Source organism: Sceloporus occidentalis, unplaced genomic scaffold (assembly GCF_023333645.1).
Source record: "Sceloporus occidentalis isolate IW3139 unplaced genomic scaffold, rSceOcc1.0.p SCAF_3, whole genome shotgun sequence".
Classification (NCBI taxonomy): domain Eukaryota; kingdom Metazoa; phylum Chordata; class Lepidosauria; order Squamata; family Phrynosomatidae; genus Sceloporus; species Sceloporus occidentalis.
Genome location: NW_028316983.1, coordinates 2,249,802 through 2,271,862, shown reverse-complemented (window position 1 = coordinate 2,271,862; position 22,061 = coordinate 2,249,802). Strand labels below are relative to the sequence as shown.

Genomic DNA, 22,061 nt, shown 5'->3' with positions numbered 1-22,061 from the left:
AAAATTGATTTGAAAAAATGGGCTTAGGTTGGCATGAATCTTTTTTGTCTCCTCCCTCACACACCGCAGCAATGGTCTGCATCTCCTTTATCAGATAGGCTTGGATTTCAGATTGTTTGGGGGTTTGGAATACATGTATCTGCACATACCTACATAATGAGCCACCTTGGAGATAGGACCCAAGTCTAAACACAAAATTCACTTATGTTTCATATACACCTTAGTCACCGAGCCTGAATGTAATTTTATACACAGTATTTAATAATTTTGTGCATGAAACAAAGTTTGTGTATACTCAACCATCAGAAAGCAAGGGTGCCTCCCACTGAAAAAGCTTTGGGTTTTGGAGTATTTTGGGATTCCAGATGAGGGAGTCAACCTGTAGACCTTTCATTTGTTGCAATACAGCAGGGATGGGAAGCATAAGGTTCTCTGATGCTGATGGAGTGCAACTCCCAGCAGCCGAGCCAGCAAGACCAATGGGAAGGAATGCTGAGAGTTGCAGTCCAACAACATCTGGGAGGCCACATAGTTCTCACCCCATGTACTACACAAAAGAGTGTCAGGTTATGAGCCATTTGAGTGCGCTTCTGAAAGACTACTGGTTGAAAGCTTATCGATTAGTCCCAGGTAGCAGACACTGGGCTGAATACTAAACCAACAAGTAAATCCCACTGAAACTAAGGGTCTACTCTGGTTGGGTGTAATCACAGGATTCAGGGCATGGATTCCACTTCTTTCCAACCATACACACTCTGCATTGCAATGTCCTCCTTCCTGGGAAGATGAGTGCCTCATAACTATTAAGCCTGTTGAAAAATTGTGTGAATTAGAGGAGAGACACAGTGTCTTGTCATACACTCATAGCCTCACAGAGCAAGGGAAGATCTCCAAAAGCAATCATGTCCAACCCAAAGCCATGCAGGATTACACAATTGAATCACTTCTGAGATGACCATCCAACTGTCCTCCAGGGATGAAGAGCCAAAATAAGCCGGTGCTGTTCTGTCCTTGCATAAGTTGGTTAGCAGACACCTGGAACCTCTCCGCACGTCTCTCTTCTTCCTTTCATGCATCTTCCTTTGATATTTCTGGAAGGTTTCAGCACACTCTTGCACAGTTCTCTTTTAACCTCACGTTTGTTGTTGTTGTGAGCAATTTTATGTATTGAAGTTTTCCTGGCAAGGTTTATTCAGAGGGGGTTTGCCACAACTGCCTTCCACTGAAGCTGAGAGAGAGTGTGACTTGCCCAAGGTCATCCAGTGGGTTTCCATGGCCGAGTGGGGATTTGAACCCTGGTCTCTCAGAGTCCGACATCCAAACCACTACACCATACTGGCTGTGTGAAATAAACACACAGGTTTATTCATGTACAACATTACAAGGAAGAAAACTGGCTAGAGCTAATAGCAGTCCATGAATTTTTCAAGAGGTGCTTCCATCAACTCTGATTTAGCTAAGGCATGCTGGTCTGTACCAGAGTCTGGTTCAGGGATCCAGCATGATTCTGTTGGTATTTATTACTCAGAGTCCTTTCGCTTCTCTTTGGCAGTGAAAAAGCAACCTGGCCATTGTTTTTTGCTGCTCGAAGGATAGCATCAGCCAAATGCTGCAGATTCTCTTAGCGTGGTTCGACGGAGCGCGATGCCCTTCAGTGTCTGAGAGTTGGCAGAAGAGATCTGAAAGGAGGAAAGGTGTGTGCTAAGGAAAATCAGAATGTATGTGGCTAAGTGGGGAATCAAACCCAGACCTCCAGAGTCGTAGTACAACACGGAAACCACTACATCACACTGGCACACCTGGGCTACCACTGTAGAAAGAAAGTGCAATGACTAAAGGCTGGGACTTAACGTCTGTGCTCTTACTAGTCATCTCTGACCATTCATGGCAGCAACACATTCATAGGACCAGAATGAAAAGGGAAAGAACTAGGACAGGCAACAGTAGCGAGGTTCTGGCCAGTCACCAGATGTACACAATGTCCCCTTAGTGGGTAGAGACCTCACATGTCTGCAGAGCTAAAGGCAAGGTGAGACTATAATAACCATAATCCCCTGTCCAATGTGCCCAGAGAGACTTGTAGTCTAAGCAAGTAATTTCCTAAAGGTGTGCAAGATCAGTTCTCTCAGGGGCACGTGGCCTGCCACTACTAACAGATGAGCTAGTGGTTGGATTTACTGCTCTTCCTATGTGTCTTCAGGTCAACTCTGACATATGGTGAACACATCATCATAGGGTTTTTTTTGGCGTGATGAATTAAAGAGGCCTGCCATTGCCTTCCCCTGAGGCTGAGAGAGTGGGGCATGCCCAAGGTCACCCAGCGGGTTTCCATGGATGAGTGGGGATTCGAACCCAGGTCTCCCAGAGTCCTAGGCCCAGCACTCAAAGCACTATAGCATTCTGGCTGATATTTTTCTTGGCCAGATGTACTCAGAACAGGTTTGCCATCACTGTTCTCTGAGACTGAGAGAGTGTGAGTTGTCCATAGTCACTCAGAGGGTCTCCAGAGGATTTAAACCCTGGTTTCTGGGAGTCCTTATCCAACACTCAAGCCTGGCAATACCCCACCTTCCACAAAAATTAGGCAAAATTGAATCAGGGCCCCAGAGCTTCTGACAGAGAATCTTGCCCAGGTGATGGATTCTACCTGGGGAAAAAGAGAAAGAGTCACAAATCACCTTCACCAGGACGTAATCTCCGGGCTGGGCATGGACCACTGATCCTGAGTCAGTGCCATCGTCCATCTCCACGTCAGGGAAGATCACTTTGATGTTACCGTCATTCCTGCCAGATAACTCCAAAGCAGAGCGCTTGCTGGGCTGGAAAAGAAAGTGTGTGCTAATTTCCAGCATATAATTTCGATGTGGAAACTTTCTTTTGTTTATTTAAAGCATTTAGCTAAAGGGGCCTGGAAAACCAATCATCAATCAATCAAACAACTAGCCAATCACATTTATTATACATGACCACAGGTCATCACAGGAAAGTACAGGCGTAATACAACCTGAGACATTTAATGAGACATTAAAGTATCACATTAGCTATGACCTCTAAAATCAGATTTAAACAGGAAGACCTTCTTAACTTTTAGAAACACAAATGTGTCAGTCATTGTGGCAGTACACAGTTCATTTTGTGTCATTTGAGACAACTTCACATCAGGTTCTAGGCCTTTTTATTCTGACTTTTTATTTCTCTGGCAATGGTCCAATCCACACAACAAAAATAATCCAGTGTGACAAGGCTTTACCTGCTCTGGCTCAATGCTAGGAAATTCTGGGAACTGTAGTTTTGTGAGACATTTAGCCCTTTTTTGTCAGCGAGCTCTAGTGCCTCAACAAGCAACAGTTCCCAGGATTCCCTAGCACTGAGCCAGGGCAGTAAAAGTGGATTACTTCTGCAGTGTGCATCAGAGCAATGACTGACCCGTGTCTCAGCTAGGGCCAATAGAAAAGATGTGGCTCTTCTAAATAAAATGGGCTCATTATTGTAAAGTTAAGAACTCCATCTTTCAACTTGACGGCCAGAAATCTTTAACTTGGAGAGGTTCTGAAAAGCATTTATTCCTAATTTTAGATGACAAGGTAAAGCTGAATAAATAGCAGGGAAGATCTTTGATTTCCACTCCCTTTGTGTTGTGTCTTTTTAGATTGTAAGCCCGAGGGCAGGGAACCGTCCAATTAAAAAGATTGAATGTACAGCGCTGTGTAAATTTACAGCGCTTTATAAATAAAGGTTAATAATAATAATAATAATTTCATTTCAGCCACAGAGACAGAGCAAGAGACTTATGACTTTGTGAAAGAGCTGGCAGCTATCCTCTGCACTGAGAGCACCTGAGAGTTTCCATCAAGGGACAAAACACACACACACACCTTGCACATTTGGAGCCAACTGTGCTGTTGATACTGAGCCAAAAGGAGACATCCAGGCACTACTCACCCCTTCCACCAAAACCACTTGCATGTGACCCACAGCAGCCGCGTTGGCTTGCAAAGCCCCCTCCCGGAAGACGTCCATGAGCTCCTTAACCCGGCGATGCTTCACGTCAGGCGGCACGTCATCCTTCAGGCGGTGAAACGCCTGGGTTTTCTGGGGGAACAAAATGGACATTGCTTCAAGATCAACTACAAAGGCCATAATGCTGTTTGAAAACCCACCCCCTGAATAATGCCCCCCCCCCCCGCACTAGGAAATACAAACAGCCAAAAAATGAGAACTGTCTTTCCAGAAAGCCTCCAGAATTGGTGATTCTCTTTTCAAAGCTTTGAATTCTGTGTGCACCTTTTTTCGCTGTACTGGGAATATCCAGGTACATGGTGGTGGGAAGGGAGGATGCAAGCCAGAGCATAGCCTGGAGGGAGCAAAAATTCCTCCCCAGACCCTTGAATCTTTCATCCAAAAACTTTCTTCTACAGTGTGGATCCTTTGCTTCCACATGACACCAGAGAAAATACTAAGGTTAACCATAGAATCCTATAATCCTAGATTTGGAAGAGATCCCCAAGGTTCATCCAGTTCAACCACGTTCCTCAATGCAGGAAAACACAACCCAAACACTCCTGACAGATGTCCATTCAGCCTGTGTTACCATTTCTTTCTTACAATATGTATTTGCATCGACCGGCTGTGAAGTTGCACCCAATTTGCTTCACTTTCTTCTTTCTTTCTCTCACAGCGTTGATGACATATCAATTTCCTCGCCAGTGGCAGGTACCGCTGTAAGTAGACTTCTTGGCTGTTATTTCATAGATTTGAACAGCATTTGGAAAGAAGCAGGATCTTTGTACAGTGAATAGCCTAAGCACAGAGTTTTCTGCATTGCAAAGTTTCTTTCAGCTTAGGAGGTTTGGCTGATCACTTTCCAGACAGCAACTGTATGTGTTTGGAAACTCTTATATTGAGTGTGCAACACTGAACTGAAAACATAAGCATACAATATGTATTTATATGCTACCTTTCCCCCTAACCTGGTTAAAATAAACACAGGTAAAAGTTCACATTAAACTATCAATATAATTAAAAACAATTTAGAATCATAAGAATTGGAAGTGACCACAAGAGCAATCAAGTCCAGTTTAGAAGGGGATCCATTAAAAATGGGAAGAAAAAGAACAACTGGCTACACAGCATCTGATAAAAGGCCCTTTCCTCATGAGCAATCTCTCTCTCTCTGGCTTAGCTTCGTAAACGAAGATTCAGGAAGGACTCATCCCGCGCTTTGGACAAGTGCGTTGGTGACTAAAAAGGCCAATTCGGGATAAACAGGTCCGGTTGCAGAAAGCACAGCGGAAAGTCTCCTTAGGTAATGTTTCCAGTTGTAGTTCTTTCTGCGTTGTCGTTTCTCTTCAAGACTCGTTCGGCATGAGCTTTCGAAGAAGGCTGCAGCATCATGGATAGTGCGTCTCCATGCCTCCCGATGCGAGGCCAGGGCAGACCATTGTTGGTGATCAATTAGGCCATGCCTGAGATGTTGTTTCAGGGAGTTCTTGTATCTCTTCTTTGGGTTGCCCCTCTTACAGTCTTGACCCGTGGCGAGTTCACCGTAGAATACTATTTTGGGGAGGTGATGGTCCTTCATCCTAGAAACATGTCCTGCCCAGCGCAGCTGCGTCCTCAATAGCATGGCCTCAATGCTGGTGATCCCTGCTTGCTTGAGGACAGCAACATTCGTCACACAGTCAGTCCAGTGTATATTTAGAATTGTGCGTAAACAGCGCTGATGAAAGCGTTCAAGGAGTCGTAGGTGTTGGCGATAGGTGACCCATGTTTCAGACCCATAGAGGAGCATAGACAGTACAATGGCTCTATACACACTGATTTTTGCGCTTTGCCTCAAGTGTTTGTTACTCCAGACTCTTTTGTGAAGTCTTCCGAATGCACTATATGCCTTTGCCAGTCTGTGATCGATCTCTTTATCAATCTTGGCATCTGAGGAGATGATGCTTCCCAGGTAGGTGAACTGGTAGAGAACTTCAGTTTTCTTCAGACTGACTTCCAGCCCAAAGAGCTCTGCAGCTGTTGCAAAACAAGATGTGAGGCGCTGCAGAGCTGCTTCCATATGGGCAACGAGGGCAGCATCATCAGCAAAAAGCAGCTCACGGACTACATAGTTTAGAGTCTTAGTGCAGGTCCTCAGGCGGCTTAAGTTAAACAGGCTACCACCAGCACGGTAGCGTATAGAAATGCCATCTTCTTCTTTGAGATCTGCCGTAGCCCTTTGGAGCATCATGCTGAAGAAGATGGTAAATAGAGTTGGAGTGAGAACACAACCTTGTTTCACACCATTAGTTATTAGAAAGGGCTCCGAGAGAGCATCGCCATATCTGACTTGACCTTGCTGGCCTTCATGTAGCAGGATGATCATTTTGAGGAATCATCATGAGCAATAAGTTGTTCTCAAAGGTCTAACCTGCACTCAAGAAATAATGCAGGTAGACACTACTTTAACTCTCATGGCTCCATTCTATTGAATCCTGGGATTTGTACAGTCAAGCCTTTCGCATCCACAAATTCTTTATCCATGGATTCAAGCACCTATGGCTTGAAATATATATATATATATATGTTAGGAAGCCAGGATTCAATTGGAGGTTACCTAAGGATTTGTTAAACAGTGCGGAAATCAATGAAAAAGTGAAACAATCTTTGAAACTTTACTTTAAAGAAAATAAGACAACTGATATTAGTAATAAGATACTTTGGGATGCTAGTAAAGCAGTCATTAGAGGGGTTATGATTAAACTTAATAGTATCAAAAGGAAGAAAGATGTAAAAACTACTGAAGATCTCAAACAAGCAATTATGGAGGCCGAAAAGCAATGGAAAAGTGATGGTGACTTACAGTCAAAATTGAAAGTTGAAAATATTAAACAAGAATTGAAAGTTTTGGAAATAGCAGAAATAAAGAGAAAATTACTTCTTGTAAAGCAAAAATATTTTGAGTATGGAGATAAAGCTGGGAAAATCTTAGCTTCCAGGTTGAGAAAGAAGAGTGATAACAGACTGATTACAGAGATTAGGCATTCTGGGAAGATTTACACTTTGCAAAAAGAGATTAAATCTCTGTTTAACTCTTATTTTAGAGATATTTACAGTGGATCAGAGACTAACCTGAGTGACTTAAGTAGTTTAAGAGAATATATTTCAGACCAGAAGGCTTTGGCACTAAATGACCCAGAGAGGAACTTCTTGAATAAAGAGATTTCGGCAGAAGAGATTTCATTAGTAATTAAAGCTATGAGTTCGGATAAAGCCGCTGGGCCAGATGGTTTATCTATGATATACTATAAAAAAATGGAGGAAGTCTTGGTTCCTTTTTTAAGAGACACAATAAATGATATTCATTTGGATGGAATTCCTGATTCGTGGAGGGAGGCGGCTATTGTCCTAATCCCTAAAAGTGAGGATAAGAAAACAGAATTAAGTAACTATAGACCAATTTCATTAACTAACTGTGATTATAAGATCTATACTAAGGTTCTAGCAGAAAGATTAAAGGTAGTACTAGCTAATCGGATTCAGGAAGATCAATCTGGGTTCCTCCCTAAACGTCAAATTAAAGATAATATTAGGGTTGTAGTAAATATCATAGATTATTTTGAACGTCATAATGAAAAAAAAACTAGCTTTATTACTGATTGATGAAGAAAAAGCCTTTGATAGATTTAAGATGGAACTTCCTATTGGAAGTATTGAAGTTTATGGATATTGGTTCTAAGATGTATAGTTGGATTTCTTCTATCTATCAGAAGCAAAGGGGACAACTTATTGTAAACAATGAAAAGACTGACTCTTTTGAGATAAAACGGGGCACGAGACAAGGTTGCCCACTTTCCCCTTTATTATTTATTATTGCTTTTGAAGTTTTGCTTAATAAGATTAGGGATGATTCAGCACAAAAAGGTGTTAAAATCAATAATTATACTTATAAGGTTAGAGCCTTTGCTGATGACCTAATTTGCTTTCTAGAAGATCCTTTATATAATATTGAATACTTGAATAAGAGTTTGGATATTTTTGCATTTCACTCAGGCCTGAGTGTTAATCAATCTAAGACTGTATTTATTACTAAGAACTTATCGGCTGCTGAAAATGAAAAATTAACTCAAATTTCAGGCTATAATGTGAATAATAAAGCAAAATATCTGGGGATTTTTTTAACAAATAGAAACATCGATCTCTTTTCCAATAATTATGGCAAGCTATGGAAAGAAGTGAAGGCTGACCTAATCTCTTGGTCGAGATTACAACTATCCCTCTCTGCTAGAATGACTATAATTAAAATGAATATATTGCCAAGGTTTATCTATTTATTCTTAAACCTACCGATTATCTCTTCAGAGGTCCAATTTAACCTATGGCAAAAGGAACTTTCTAAATTTTTATGGAATGGTAAACGTGCTAGAATTAAATGGAAAATATTGACGGATGACTGGGAAAGAGGAGGTTGTTCCCTCCCTAATCTGAAGCTGTATTATTATGCGGCTGGTCTATGTTGGTTAGAAAATTGGATCTTCCTCTCAAATGAGAAAATGTTAAATTTGGAAAATTGCGACTTGGGACAAGGATTGCATGCCTTTATGTGGTATGGGAAGGGTAAGGAATATAAAGATTTTAGGCATCATTTTTTAAGAAGATCTCTATTATGGGTATGGGAAAAAATCAAAAAATTATTTTATGTTAAGCTCCCATATTGGGTTTCTCCCCAGGAAGCATTTTTTGGCAGAACTAAAAAGATTTCATTTGATTGGATTAGATATAGTGACCTCTTGACTTTTGACAATTTGGATAATGCTATAATTAGAACAAGAGAAGAACTATCAATATTGGGAATCAAATTAGAATGGTACTTATACCTACAATTGAGTAATAGATGGAAAGTAGACTCAAAAGAATTGGGAATTAGCACTGTGAAAAATGAACTAGATAGTATATTAGAAGATAAAAAAGGAAAGCATTTATCTAAGTTCTACAAGCTTCTAAAAGGAAGAGATTTAGAGAATGAAACAATCAAACATTCAATGATTCGATGGGCCCAGGATGTTGGGAATCCTATCCTTCTGGAAGATTGGCATAAATCCTGGAAGATTACTAAGAAATTTACTGTTTTTCAGAATTACAAAGAAAACTATATAAAAATGCTGTTTAGATGGCATATGACTCCTATTAAAATTAACAAGATTTATGGTAATGGAAATCCCAAATGTTGGAAGTGTGGGGTCAAAGAGGGTACTTATTTCCATATATGGTGGAAATGTTCTGTATCTACTGCTTTTTGGAAAAATATTCAAAAATTAATGAGTGATATCCTTGGTACAGAGATCCCGTTTGATCCTTTATTATTTTTATTGAATATGACATGTAATCTGGATAAGGAAATAGAGAAAAAATCGTGTAAATTGATATTGTATATGGTCACCCTTGCAAGATTGCTATTTGCCAAAGCTTGGAAAAAGCCATACTGCCCAAACTTAGAAGAATGGATATTTAAATTGAAAGAAGTGCGGAACCTAGACTTACTGACTGCAACTCTTCAAGATAAAGCCGTGGAAGAGACAAAAGAAAAATGGTACTGTGTTGATCATTTCTTAGAAATTTATAATTGGCAGATGTAAATGTAATTTATCTACTCTCTTTTCCTTTCCTTTTCTTTTTTTTTTTTATATATGACTTTAGGTATTTGTAATTTAGATAATCTTTTATGTTTACATAAAGGCTGATGATTCTTCTTCTTTTTATTTCTTATTATTACTATAATGAACCACTGTGATAAATTTTCTAATCTGGTGTAAGAAGAGAGCCTTGGAAGTCGAAATATAGAGAATAATCTTTTGGATATTTTGTTTATTTTATGTTGTCCTTTGTATGTATGTAAGTTTTGGTTTATGTATTATACATTGCACTTGTTCTGTGTTTGCTTAATAAAACTTAAATAAAAAAAAAATAAAAAAAATAAAAATGAAATATATATATATATTCCCAAAGCACTCCTTGATTTTGCCATTTTATATAAGAGGCATTTAATGGGACTAGAGCTTTCAGGGATCTTGGTATCCACAGGAGGTCCTGGAACCAAACCCTGGCAGAAACCAAGGGCCCACTGTAGTTTGTTGTGGCACCACAATCTCTCTGACAGAGAAGGCTAAATATCTCACAAATCTACAAATCCCAGAATTCCATGGCAGCTGAAGCAGTGTCAAGCTGCATTGTTTCTGCAGTGCCACTGAGACCATAGGCCTGTTGAAACAAATCTGCTAATGGATGGATAGCAATGAGTGTGCCTAGAAACAGCCACCAAGAAGACTCCATCCCGTTTTCCCACTGGAGAAATAATAAATAATAATGAATTGTATTTCTTCCTGCCTCTCCTCAAGGCAGAGCACAACAGATACCTATGAGGGAGGGAAAGAAAAGCCCCTCCAGAAGATCTCAAAACACAGGCCGTCTCGTTCTTAACAAGCATCAACAAAAATTTCCAAATCCACCAGCACAAAACACTGGATTCTATGACTTGCACAGACACACAACAGATCTTGATATGCTATACTGAAAGAATACAGTAAGCCAGTATAAGAAGCCAGCACAGAAATATCAAGGCAACAGAATAGAATGGAAAATGTATGTGTGCCTCTGCCCTTTGCTATAGTTCTTTAAGATACAGCTAGCAACCTTATTATTGTCAGCCCAACAAGAGATGCAAAGAAAGAAACACAGAGAGTAGGCGAGAGGAGCAAAACTACTAGAAAACAAAACAGATAATAGGCATGAAAGTTTAGACCAGTGGTTCCCACACTTTGGTTCTCTGGTGTTTTGGACTTCCAATTCCCAGAAGCCACAACCAGCTTGGCCAGCAGTCAGAAATTCTGGGAGCTGAAGTTCCAGGCATCTGGAGAAGCAAACTTTGGGAACCACTGGTTTAGACGATGCCTGCTAGACTTAAAGGCCTCCCAAGTTCACAGAGTTCCTGAACACTGTGTCTTATTGGTGTCAGAAATCCTAAACCCAGAAACCTCTCTGCCAAAAGACCCCCTCCTTAATTTCTGAATTGCTCGGCAGTACAGGATCATTATGGGACAGTAATATGCAACCTGTTTAGTATTCATATTCATGAAATGTGACCTGATAATTAAGGACCTTTCTCCAAAGCTTGAACAGCAAGTCTCGTCTTGCCTCACAGCTGTCTCACAATGGATGCGCCATCGGCACCTGAAGCTCAAGATGTCCAAGACAGAACTTCTTGTCTTTCCTCCTAAGCCACCTTTCATCACTCCTTTTCTGTCTCTGTGGACAACATTTCTATTCAACCAGTCCAGCAAGCCCGCAGTCTTGGCTTTATCTTTGACTCTTCTCTGTCGTGTATCCCTCAGATCCAGACCACAGCCAAGGCTTGTAGATTCTTTTTGTACAACATTGCCAAAATCTGACCATATCTCTCCACCTCTACTGCCAAGATCCTGGTCCATGCCCTAGTGATCTCACAACTGGATTACTGTAACGTCCTCCTGGCTGGGCTTCCTCTTTCTCACCTCCGTCCTTTAATCTCTGTCCAGCATTCAGCTGCACGCATTATCACTTCCACCCACCGCTCTGACCACATCTCTCCTGTCTTGGCATCCCTTCACTGGCTCCCTCTCCCTTTCCGCATTCAGCATAAGCTCCTGCTGTCGACATTTAAAGCCCTCCATGGACTGGCCCCTCCTTACTTATCAGACCTTATTTCCCCTCACCTTCCCACTTGGGCCCTCCGTTCTGGTAGTCAAGGTCTGCTGTCTCAGCCCAGGATTTCCTCTGCCCCATCCCGGATTCGCTCCTTTTCACTTGCTGCCCCTCACTCCTGGAACCTTCTTCCCTTACAAGCAAGAGCCATCACTTCCTTAACCAGCTTCAAAACGGAGTTGAAAACCATCCTGTTCAGAGAAGCCTTTCCAGGCATTGCATAACTGTCGCTTGCTATTTGGTTTTCTTTTGTTGTCTGTTTATCAAATCATTTCCTGTATTGCTGTGTACTGTATATGCATTATCCTACTTGAGAGTATGTATTTTCCCTGGAAGAAGATTAACCATCCATTATGAAGCCAAGCCCTCCCTCCAGTCCATCTGCCTTGGTCCAGGCCTTGGAGGTAGAGAGGAACTGCTGGACCTCTTACCCTTTCCCTCCACCACTCCCTTCTCCTTCTGTGTCATGTCTTTTTAGATTGTAAGCCCGAGGGCAGGGAACCGTCTAATTAAAAAGATTGCATGTACAGCGCTGTGTAAATTTACAGCGCTTCATAAATAAAGATTAATAATAATAATAATAATAATAATAATAATAATAATAATAGGACACTATGGCTACACAGAGATAGGATGCTGTGTAATTAGCATATAGAAAAGTATATATAAATGAATGTCAGTTTCCTTCCTTTGTGTCAGTCTTTTGGGTTGTGAGATTGCTGATACCTATTCACTGCAGCAAATAAAACTATAAATTATCCTCCCCTCTATGTGGAAACTGGCTTAATTGCACTAGGACTACAGACTCCTATTTGTAAGGATATCAATCTGATTTAAGGCCGTGGCGTGAACACTGCTCCCTTGCGTTGCAGGAGCTCAAACCTGGATTATGGCAACCATAATCTGGGACTGAATTGTGGACCCAGCCCACTGCACACCCACCCAAAACTACCTAAATGTGGAGCAGGAGTCACAGGTGTGACATGTACCAAGTTCCCACCTGGCGCTCACTGTAGGCAAAGATGAAGGCTGTATTGTAGCGGACTTCATGAATGAGGGACACCGTCTGCTGATGGTCAGCCTCTGTCTCCCCACAGAAGCCAGCGATGATATCACTGCTGAGGGTCACGCCTGCCCCACAGAGAGCCAAAACCGAGATGGGAAGGAGAGATGAAAAAGGATTAACAAACTGCTGTATTGTGCTTGCTTAAATGTATGGGCCTCAGTTCAACATCCCCTCAGCATGGCATTACAATCCACACACAGATCTTATGCTACCACACCCCACACATCTATTTAAAATCCCCAAAGCTGCTTCACAGAGGCATTCTGTACGGCAACGTGAGCAGGCAGGATCGGATGTTACTAATGGTTGTAAATTATTGTAAGCCATCCTGAGATTTTTGCATACAAGGCAGAATATAAACATCTCAAGAGCCAATGGGGTGTAGTCATTTGAGCACTGGATTTGACTCTGGGAGATCAGGGTTCGAATCCGCACTTGACCATGGAAACCCACTGGGCAATCTTGGGCCCATCACATGCTCTCAGCCTCAGATGAAGGCAAAGGTAAGCCTCCTCTGAACAAATCTTGCCAACAAAACCCTGTGTCAGGTTTGTCTTAGGGTGGCCATAAGTTGGAAGTGACTTGAGGGCACACAACAAGAGCAACTGTTCAAATAAATAAGCGAGTAAGCAAGCTGAAGGTTCATGAAGATAACCTTATAGTCAGAGAGGTGTATCAGACACTGTAGCAGCTGCCACGGGTAGCAATCTACCTGGTAAAGAGTCATGGATGTGTTGTACCAGCTCCAAGTAAGCTTCTCGTGTATACCTGAAAAGAAAAGGCAGATAGGCAGCAGAAATGGGCATGTCAAAATGATGCACAAACACATGCAATGGGCTCTTGGCATCTGCTGGGGTTTGGTTCCAGGACCTCTCCCCCTGTGGATACCAAAATCCATGGATGCTTAAGTCCCATTACGTACAACAGTGTAGTAAAACGGCATTTGTTACATAAAATGGCAAAATCAAGGTTTTCTCTCTGGAGTATTTTTTGGGCGGAAAGGGTGAATATTTCCAAAAACATGGTTGCTTAAATCCATGGATGCAGAATCTGTGGAAACAGAGGGTTAATTGTACATTTCAACAGTGAATACTCTGGGCACACAAAACCATTCCTTACTGCAATAGTGAGTGTATATGTGTTTTAAACTTTTCCTTCCTAGATGAACTAGGGGCAAATATTTTCATGACAAGTCGAAGGCTTTCATGGTCGGCATCCATAATTTTTTTGTGGGTTTTTTGGGCTATGTGGCCATGTTCTAGACGAGTTTATTCCTGACATTTCGCCAGCATCTGTGGCTGGTATCTTTTGGGTTGAAAACTATGCAGAAAGCCTACCAAACATGTGAAAAAAGCAAAAATATCTCACACCCACAAGACCACACTTGCTCCCAGAAGCAACTCAGATCCGCTTTGCTGTTCTTAACTGTTGCCAAGTTGACTGTGACTTATGTCAAGCCTATGAATGGGAGACCTCCAAGTCCCCCCCCTCCCCCCAATCCACGGCTCTCTTCAGGTCTTGCAAATTTAGGACAGCAGCTGGGGCCTCCTAGATTGAGTCCATCCGTCTGCAATGAAGTCTTCCTATTGCCTTCTGCCTTACTGAGCATCATCGTCCTTTCTAGTGAGTCATCTCTTCTCCTGACATGGCCAAAGTATGACAGTTTCTGTCTAATCACCTTGGCTTCTAAAGAGAGTTTAGGTTTGATTTGCTCTGGGACTCATGTGTTTGTCTTCTTAGCAGTCATAGAATCATAGAATCATAAAATCGTAGAGTTGGAAGAGACCACTAGGGCCATCCAGTCCAACCCCCTGCCATGCAGGAAATCCAATTCAAAGCATCCCTGACAGATGGCCATCCAGCCTCTGTTTAAAGACCTCCAAGGAAGGAGACTCTATCACCCTCCGAGGGAGTGCATTCCACTGTCGAACAGCCCTTACTGTCAGGAAGTTCCTCCTAATGTTCAGGTGGAATCTCTTTTCCTGTAGCTTGCATCCATTGTTCCGGGTCCTGTTCTCTGGAGCAGCAGAGAACAAGCTTGCTCCCTCTTCAATATGACATCCTTTCAAATATTTAAACAGGGCTATCATATCACCTCTTAACCTTCTTTTCTCCAGGCTAAACATCCCCAGCTCCCTAAGTCGTTCCTCATAGTGCATGGTTTCCAGACCCTTCACCATTTTTGTCGCCCTCCTTTGGACACGCTCCAGTTTCTCAATGTCCTTTCTGAATTGTGGCGCCCAGAACTGGACACAATATTCCAGGTGGGGCCTGACCAGAGCAGAATACAGTGGCACTATTACTTCTCTTGATCTAGACACTATACGTCTATTGATGCAGCCTAAAATAGCATTGGCCTTTTTAGCTGCCGCATCACACTGTTCACTCATGTTCAACTTGTGGTCTACTTGGACTCCTAGATCCCTTTCACACGTAGTTTCATTCAGCCAGGTGTCACCCATCCTATATCTGTGCATTTTATTTTTCCGCCCTAAGTGCAATACCTTACATTTCTCTGTGTTGAATTTCATTTTGTTAGCTTTGGCCCAGCTTTCTAGTCTATTCACGTCGTTTTGAATCTTGATCCTGTCCTCTGGGGTATTAGCTATTCCCCCTAATTTGGTGTCATCTGCAAATTTGATAAGTATGCTCCCAATTCTGTCATCCAGGTCATTGATAAAGATGTTGAATAGCACTGGGCCCAGGACAGAGCCCTGTGGGACCCCACTGGTCACTTCTCTCCAGGATGAAAAGGAGCCATTGTTGAGCACCCTTTGGGTTCGGCCGGTCAACCAATTACAGATCCATTTAACAGTTCCTTTGTCTAGCCCACATTTTACAAGCTTGTTTGCAAGAATGTCATGGGAAACCTTGTCAAAGGCCTTACTGAAATCAAGATATACTATATCCACAGCATTCCCTTCATCTACCAAGCTGGTAATTTTGTCAAAGAAAGAGATTAGATTTGTCTGGCATGACTTGTTTCTCTGAAACCCATGTTGACTTTTTGTGATTATGGCATTGCCTTCTAGATGTTCACAGACTCTCTGTTTAATGATCTGCTCCAGAATCTTTCCTGGTATTGATGTCAGACTAACTGGACGATAATTGTTGGGATCCTCTTTTTTCCCCTTTTTGAAGATGGGGACAACGTTTGCCCTCCTCCAGTCAGCTGGGATCTCTCCTGTTCTCCAGGAGTTTTCAAAGATTATTGCCAATGGCTCCGATATTACATTTGCCAGTTCTTTTAATACCCTTGGATGGAATTCATCTGGTCCCGGAGACTTAAATTCATTTAGATTAACAAGGTGTTCCTCTACTATCTCTTTACTTATTCTGTGCTGAAATTCCCCTATTCTGTCCTCTGCTCCATTATCCTCAGGTTGAGCACCCTTTGCCTTTTCTGAGAAGACTGAGGCAAAGAAGGTGTTGAATAATTCTGCCTTTTCTTTGTCTTCTGTTAGCATTTTGCCATCTTCTCCACGCAGTGACCCTACCGTTTCCTTCTTCTTCCTCTTGCTGCGGACATATCCAAAAAAGCCCTTTTTATTGTTCTTAACCTCTCTAGCAAGCCTGAGTTCATTCTGCGCTTTAGCTTTTCTGACTTTACCCCTACACATGCCTGCTATTTCTTTGAATTCCTTTTTCGTGATTTCCCCCTTTTTCCATTTCTTATACATGTTCCGTTTCAAACTTAGCTCGGTTGAAAGTTCCTTAGTCATCCATCCTGGTTTCTTGAGACACCTCCCGTTTTTCTTTCTCACTGGAACTGTTTGAAATTGTGCCTTCAGTATCTCTCTTTTGAGAAACTCCCATCCATCCTGAACTCCTTTATCTTTTAGTATTTCTGACCATGGAATCGCCCTCAATACTTCTCTAAGTTTACTGAAATCCGCTCTCCTAAAGTCTAGGATGCGTGTCTGACTATGTCTGGCTTCTCCTTTCCACTGTATTACAAACTCCAGGAGAACATGGTCACTTCCACCTAATGATCCCACCACTTCCACCCCATTAACCAAGTCATCCTTGTTGGTTAGGATCAGATCTAAAATAGCTGACCCCCTTGTTGCCTCTTCCACCTTTTGGACCATGAAATTGTCTTCCAGGCAAGTGAGGAATTTGCTAGACCTTGAGGATTTTGCTGAGTTTGACTTCCAGCAAATATCAGGGTAGTTGAAGTCGCCCATCACTACTACATCTCTCTTTTCTGAGTGTGTGGTCATCTGTTCTAGAAAGGCATCATCCAATTCCTCAGTCTGACTTGGGGGTCTGTAGTAGACTCCCACCGTAACACCCTTGTTGTTTCCCTCCCCTTTGATTCTTATCCAGATGCTCTCCACCTGGCTTCCATGATTGATGTCCAGGATCTCTTCACTGGTGTAAATATCTCTGACATATAGTGCTATTCCTCCTCCTTTCCTGTTTGGCCTATTTCTCTTAATAAGGTTATACCCCTCTATTTCCACATTCCAATCATGAGACTCATCCCACCAGGTTTCAGTGATGCCTATTATATCATATTTGCTTTGTTGTACTAGGAGTTCGAGTTCATCCTGCTTATTTCCCATGCTCTGTGCATTAGTGTAGAGACATCGCAGACCATGGTTCCCTTTTACCTGCTGCCTGTGCAAGTTTTTTTGCCTCCCACTGTTGGGTCCTTGCACTGTTTGCCTTGTTTCCTCTATGTCAGTTTGACTATTTTCGCCATCCCTTTCGCCTTCCTTAATATTGTCTCCCTTCCCCTCGGAACTCAGTTTAAAGCTCTCCTGATCAAGTTCTTGAGACTGTTGGCAAAAACATTTCTTCCAACTGGCGTGAGATGCAACCCGTCCGTTGCAAGAAGTCCCTCCTCATGGAACCGCAGCCCATGATCGAAGAATCCAAATCCTTCTCGGCGGCACCATCTGCGAAGCCAGTTGTTCACATCTGCTATTTTCCTCTCCCTTCCTGGACCATGCCCTTCAACTGGCAGAAGAGACGAGATGACAACCTGTACATCCATTCCTTTCAGCTTCCTACCAAGCGCCTCGTAATCCCTTTTGATGTTCTGAATGCTGTGTCTTGCAGTATCATTAGTTCCCACGTGGACCAAAAGGAAGGGGTATTGGTCAGTAGGCTTGACCAGTCTTGTCAGCCTCTCTGTCACATCACGGATCTTTGCACCTGGCTCTGGAAGTTGGTATATAAAGCTAGTCTGCTAGCTCCGCCCCTTGTGACTCACAGATGTGACTCACAGAAGCTCCTCCCCTTCAGCAACGAGCACACGGTCTCGAGCACACGGTCTCAAAATGGCTGCCAAGCAGCTCCTCTCCTTGTCCTCTCTCTGGCCGGACTGTTCTGGAAGGCTCTGGAAGTTGGTATATAAAGCTAGTCTGCTAGCTCCGCCCCTTGTGACTCACAGATGTGACTCACAGAAGCTCCTCCCCTTCAGCAACGAGCACACGGTCTCGAGTACACGGTCTCAAAATGGCTGCCTATGGTATTCAACAAACTCTTCTCCAGTACCACATCTCAAATAAGTTGATTTTTCTTCCTTTCAGCTTTCTTCACTGTCCAGCTTTCATAGCCATACATAGAAATGGGAAATATGATGGCAAAAGCTATCCTATGATATTCAATCATATATCCTGACAAGTTAAGATCTTGTCTACTTTCCTCATTGTTGCCCTTCCAAGTTCTAATCTTTTTTGGATTTCTTTACTGCAGTCTCCATTCTGACTAAAGGCTGGGCCAAGGTATGGGAAATCCTGAACCATTTCCATGTCTTCACTGTCTACTTTAAAGTTATGTAAATCCTCTGTAGTCATTATTTTTGTTTTCTTATGGTTCAACTGTAAACCTGACTTCGTACTTTCTTCCTTGAATTTCTTCAGTGATCATTCTGAGCCTTTGCTATTTTCTGCTGCTATTATTATTATTATTATTCTAATAAACCACCCTTTTCTCAAAACTGGGACTCAGAGCAGCTTACAAGATTAAGAACAGTACTATTTAAAATAAGTAAATAAAAATAGTATGGTGTCATCTGAATATTTTATATCCTTGATGTTCCTTCTTCCAATTTTCATGCCTCCTTGCTCTGAGTCTAATCCTGCTTTAACCTATGGTATGTTTAGCCTACAAACTAAAGTTTCAAGTGACCTCTTTCCAGAAAATGGAAATGTTACTATCTGGGACTACAGAACCCAGCTTAGCCAGTGCCATTTAGTTGGGATGTGTGGCTTCTGGGACCTATATTCCTTTAAAGGGGACCTTCTTCTAAGCTTGGATTATTTGTGCCTCCATCCTTTGAGTCCAAACCTGCAACCTTTCCAGTTTCCTCTGCGGTCTGTCTCACAAAGGAAGTGATGCAATGTAATTTCCCATTGCCAATTAGAAAGGGATGGCAGTGTGAAAGGGAGGTATTTGGGTTTTCTGTGGGGGAGTGGAGCCTTGGAACGGGGCTTGGGGAAATTGGCTTTGGCCCCTACACAGTTTCCCTCCCCTGTTTTAAGGCCTCCTTCAGGGGGTCAAAACAGAGTCTCCAGAAATGTTTGATAGGAGAATTTACAACACAATGTCCTGGGTTTTTGGGTCTTGCAGGATGCTCTCTGCCTCCTGCATTTTTTGTTTCTCCCCAATGGGCCAATGTCCTTCTCGCTCACCCTCTCCTCATGGCTTCCAGGACGCGCGTGCTTCCGCTCTGGACAGGGAGGTGCAGCTGCTTGCAGATGTTGTGCCTTTCCTTCATGAGCTGGAAGACCTGCCGAGAACAAACACGGTGATTGTATTGTTTGCAGCAGAACCACCAGACTCTCCACAACCATGTGCTCTTGGCTAGAGAATCGACCACCACCACCCAAGCCCTAAACCCACCTCATCTGGGAAGTCTTTGGGGTGTGGGGAAGTGAAACGGATCCTCATCTCTGGGTCAATGGCAGAGACACGGTCCAGGAGTTCTGCAAAACGCAACCCACCCTGTTTGGGTTTGTAGATAGTGCTGAAGCCGCGGCTCAGGCGACTTGGGGCTGCTGAGAGGAACTGGACCTCGGAGGTGTCCCGGTAACTATTGACATTCTGGCCCAAGAGGGTCACTTCCTTCACACCCTGCAAAGAGTAGGCAGGACATTCGGTCAGAAAAGGTAAAGTTGCACCTAAACAACAACAGTATAGGACAGAAAGGGAGCGAAGAGTGGCCTGTAAGAGAAATCTGACCCAATTCTGTCTCCAAGGAACAGCTTTTGCACATTTTCTTTCAGTCTCAGAATCACACTGACACTATCTTTCTAAATAAGAAAATATCTGATAATGGGCTCAGTCCCATAGTACAGCTTTGAGAATACTGAGATTTGAGCAGATTCCATGGTCAAATATGGACGATTCCACCAAGTGCCACATACTTCAAGAGAATATGTGTTTGTGGAGCACCTAGAATAGAAGATATTGAGCATGACCTATGTAATTGCCAACTATATGCCACAGTAAGGGCCCGGTACCTACAGATTTTTCTTGATAGAACTACATACTGGGACCGTAACAAACAGCTCTCTCATTTCCTTCAAGGCACAAATACACACAGTCATTGTTATTGTGTGCCTCTAAGTCATTCTTGACTGATGTCAACCCTAAGATCATAGGGTTTTTTTTTTTTTATCCACGGATTCCAACACCTACAACTTGAAAATATATTTCAAAAATAGAAATTCCAAATAGCAAAATTTAATTTTCCATTTTATATAAGGGACAACATTTTGAAATGCCATTGTATTTAATAGGCCTTGAGCATCCATGGATTTTGTTATCTTGGAACCAAACCCCACTGGAGAATAAGGACCCACTACTACAACAACAACTTGCCCAAGGTCACCTAGGGGGTTTCAAGGCCAAGCTTGGAACTGAACCCTGGTCTCTGGAGTCATAGTCCACCTCTCAAATCACTACAACACATTCCAAAAGGTAAACCTTGATTTTGCCATTTTATATAAGGGACAACATTTTTCTTTGCCATTGTATTTAATGGGACTTGAGCATCTGAGGATTTTGGTATCCCCAGGGAGTCCTGGAACCAAACCCCAGCGGATGCCAAGGGCCCACTGTAAGATAAAATCTGAGACAGGCACCTGATCTGAGAGCATCTGAACTTCCTGGAGGATGGAGGCAAGGGGCCTGCTCCGCTCACGCCCGCGGGTGAATGGCACAATGCAATAGCTGCACATGTTGTCACAGCCGCGCATGATGGATCTGTGGGAAAAGCAAAGCCAGTGGGAAGGAGTTAAAAGAAAATGGATGGAAGATGTTGTGCAAGCAGATTTAGCCAAGGTCACTCAGTGGGTTTAGATGGCTGAGCTGGGATTCAAACCCTGGTCTCCAGAGTCATAGTTCAACACTCAAACAACTACGCCACACTGGCTCTCATATAAGGGGCATATGAAACATCAATACATTTCATATTTAGAGTTGGGCCTCATCGCCAAGATATGTTATTATGTATATACAATATTTCAAACACAAAAAAATCCAAAATTCAAAACACTTCTGGTCCTAAGCATTTCAGATAAGGGAGGCTCAACCTGTATTTTGAACTACAAATTTCTGTAAAGAGCTAGACAGTGTAACCTATGGGCAATGATGTGCATCTGGGGAGGTGAAACATCTGAGAACTAAGGCCCGATCCAGACAGGGCTATAGTGTACTCTCGTCACGTGCTAGGGGTTGGCCGAGGGCACACCACCCATACGTGCCTCACCCCAGCACATGACAAGGGCGTCAAAATGGCGGTGCCCTGTACAGACGGGCGCAGCCATTTTGATGTGATAGACGCCTAGTCTCCGCATGTCATGTCATCATTATGATGCTGCAAAAAGAACCTGCTTTTTGCTGGTTCTTTTTGCTCCGCGAGGGAGCCGAGCGGTTTGTCTGCTGCGGCTTCCTTGTGGAGGAAAACAAGGCGTGGACAGACCGCCCTTTTTGGGCGGTCCGTACCCTGCCTAAGATGACTTTTAAAACTGTTCCTATCCCCACCAGCTGCCGGAAGGACTCCATCTTCACCACACTCCCACTTTTAAAAGCCTCTTTAAAAGAATTACTCAAAATTCACACATCCACCTTCTATAATGTACAGCAGAGACCATTTCATTACGTTTTGCCCTAACCACAGGCTAATCTTCACTGCAGAAATAATGCAGTTTGACACCATTTTAACTGCCATGGCTCCATGCTGTGGAATTCTGGGCTGTGTACTTTTGTGAGATATTTAGTCTTCTCTGTCAGAAAGCTCTGGTGCCCCAACAAACTACAA

The 22,061-nt window shown here is 42.7% G+C and overlaps 1 protein-coding gene across 2 annotated transcripts in view; it reads right to left on the bottom strand.

Annotated features, from left to right (window-relative positions):
• Positions 1-267: 267 nt before the first annotated feature.
• The window catches only part of LOC149315417 (mitochondrial tRNA methylthiotransferase CDK5RAP1-like), a 32,893-nt gene continuing 11,099 nt past the window's right edge, over positions 268-22,061 (bottom strand). For both annotated transcript variants that reach the window (XM_089513426.1, XM_089513427.1), the window contains exons 7-14: positions 20,884-21,004; positions 19,640-19,870; positions 19,429-19,526; positions 13,497-13,552; positions 12,719-12,849; positions 3,943-4,092; positions 2,679-2,819; positions 268-1,679 (exon numbers count right to left, since the gene is read on the bottom strand). In XM_089513426.1, the coding sequence (XP_089369552.1) occupies positions 1,599-1,679; positions 2,679-2,819; positions 3,943-4,092; positions 12,719-12,849; positions 13,497-13,552; positions 19,429-19,526; positions 19,640-19,870; positions 20,884-21,004 (1,009 nt within the window). In that variant the 3' untranslated portion in view covers positions 268-1,598. The remainder of the gene's footprint in view (positions 1,680-2,678; positions 2,820-3,942; positions 4,093-12,718; positions 12,850-13,496; positions 13,553-19,428; positions 19,527-19,639; positions 19,871-20,883; positions 21,005-22,061) is intronic.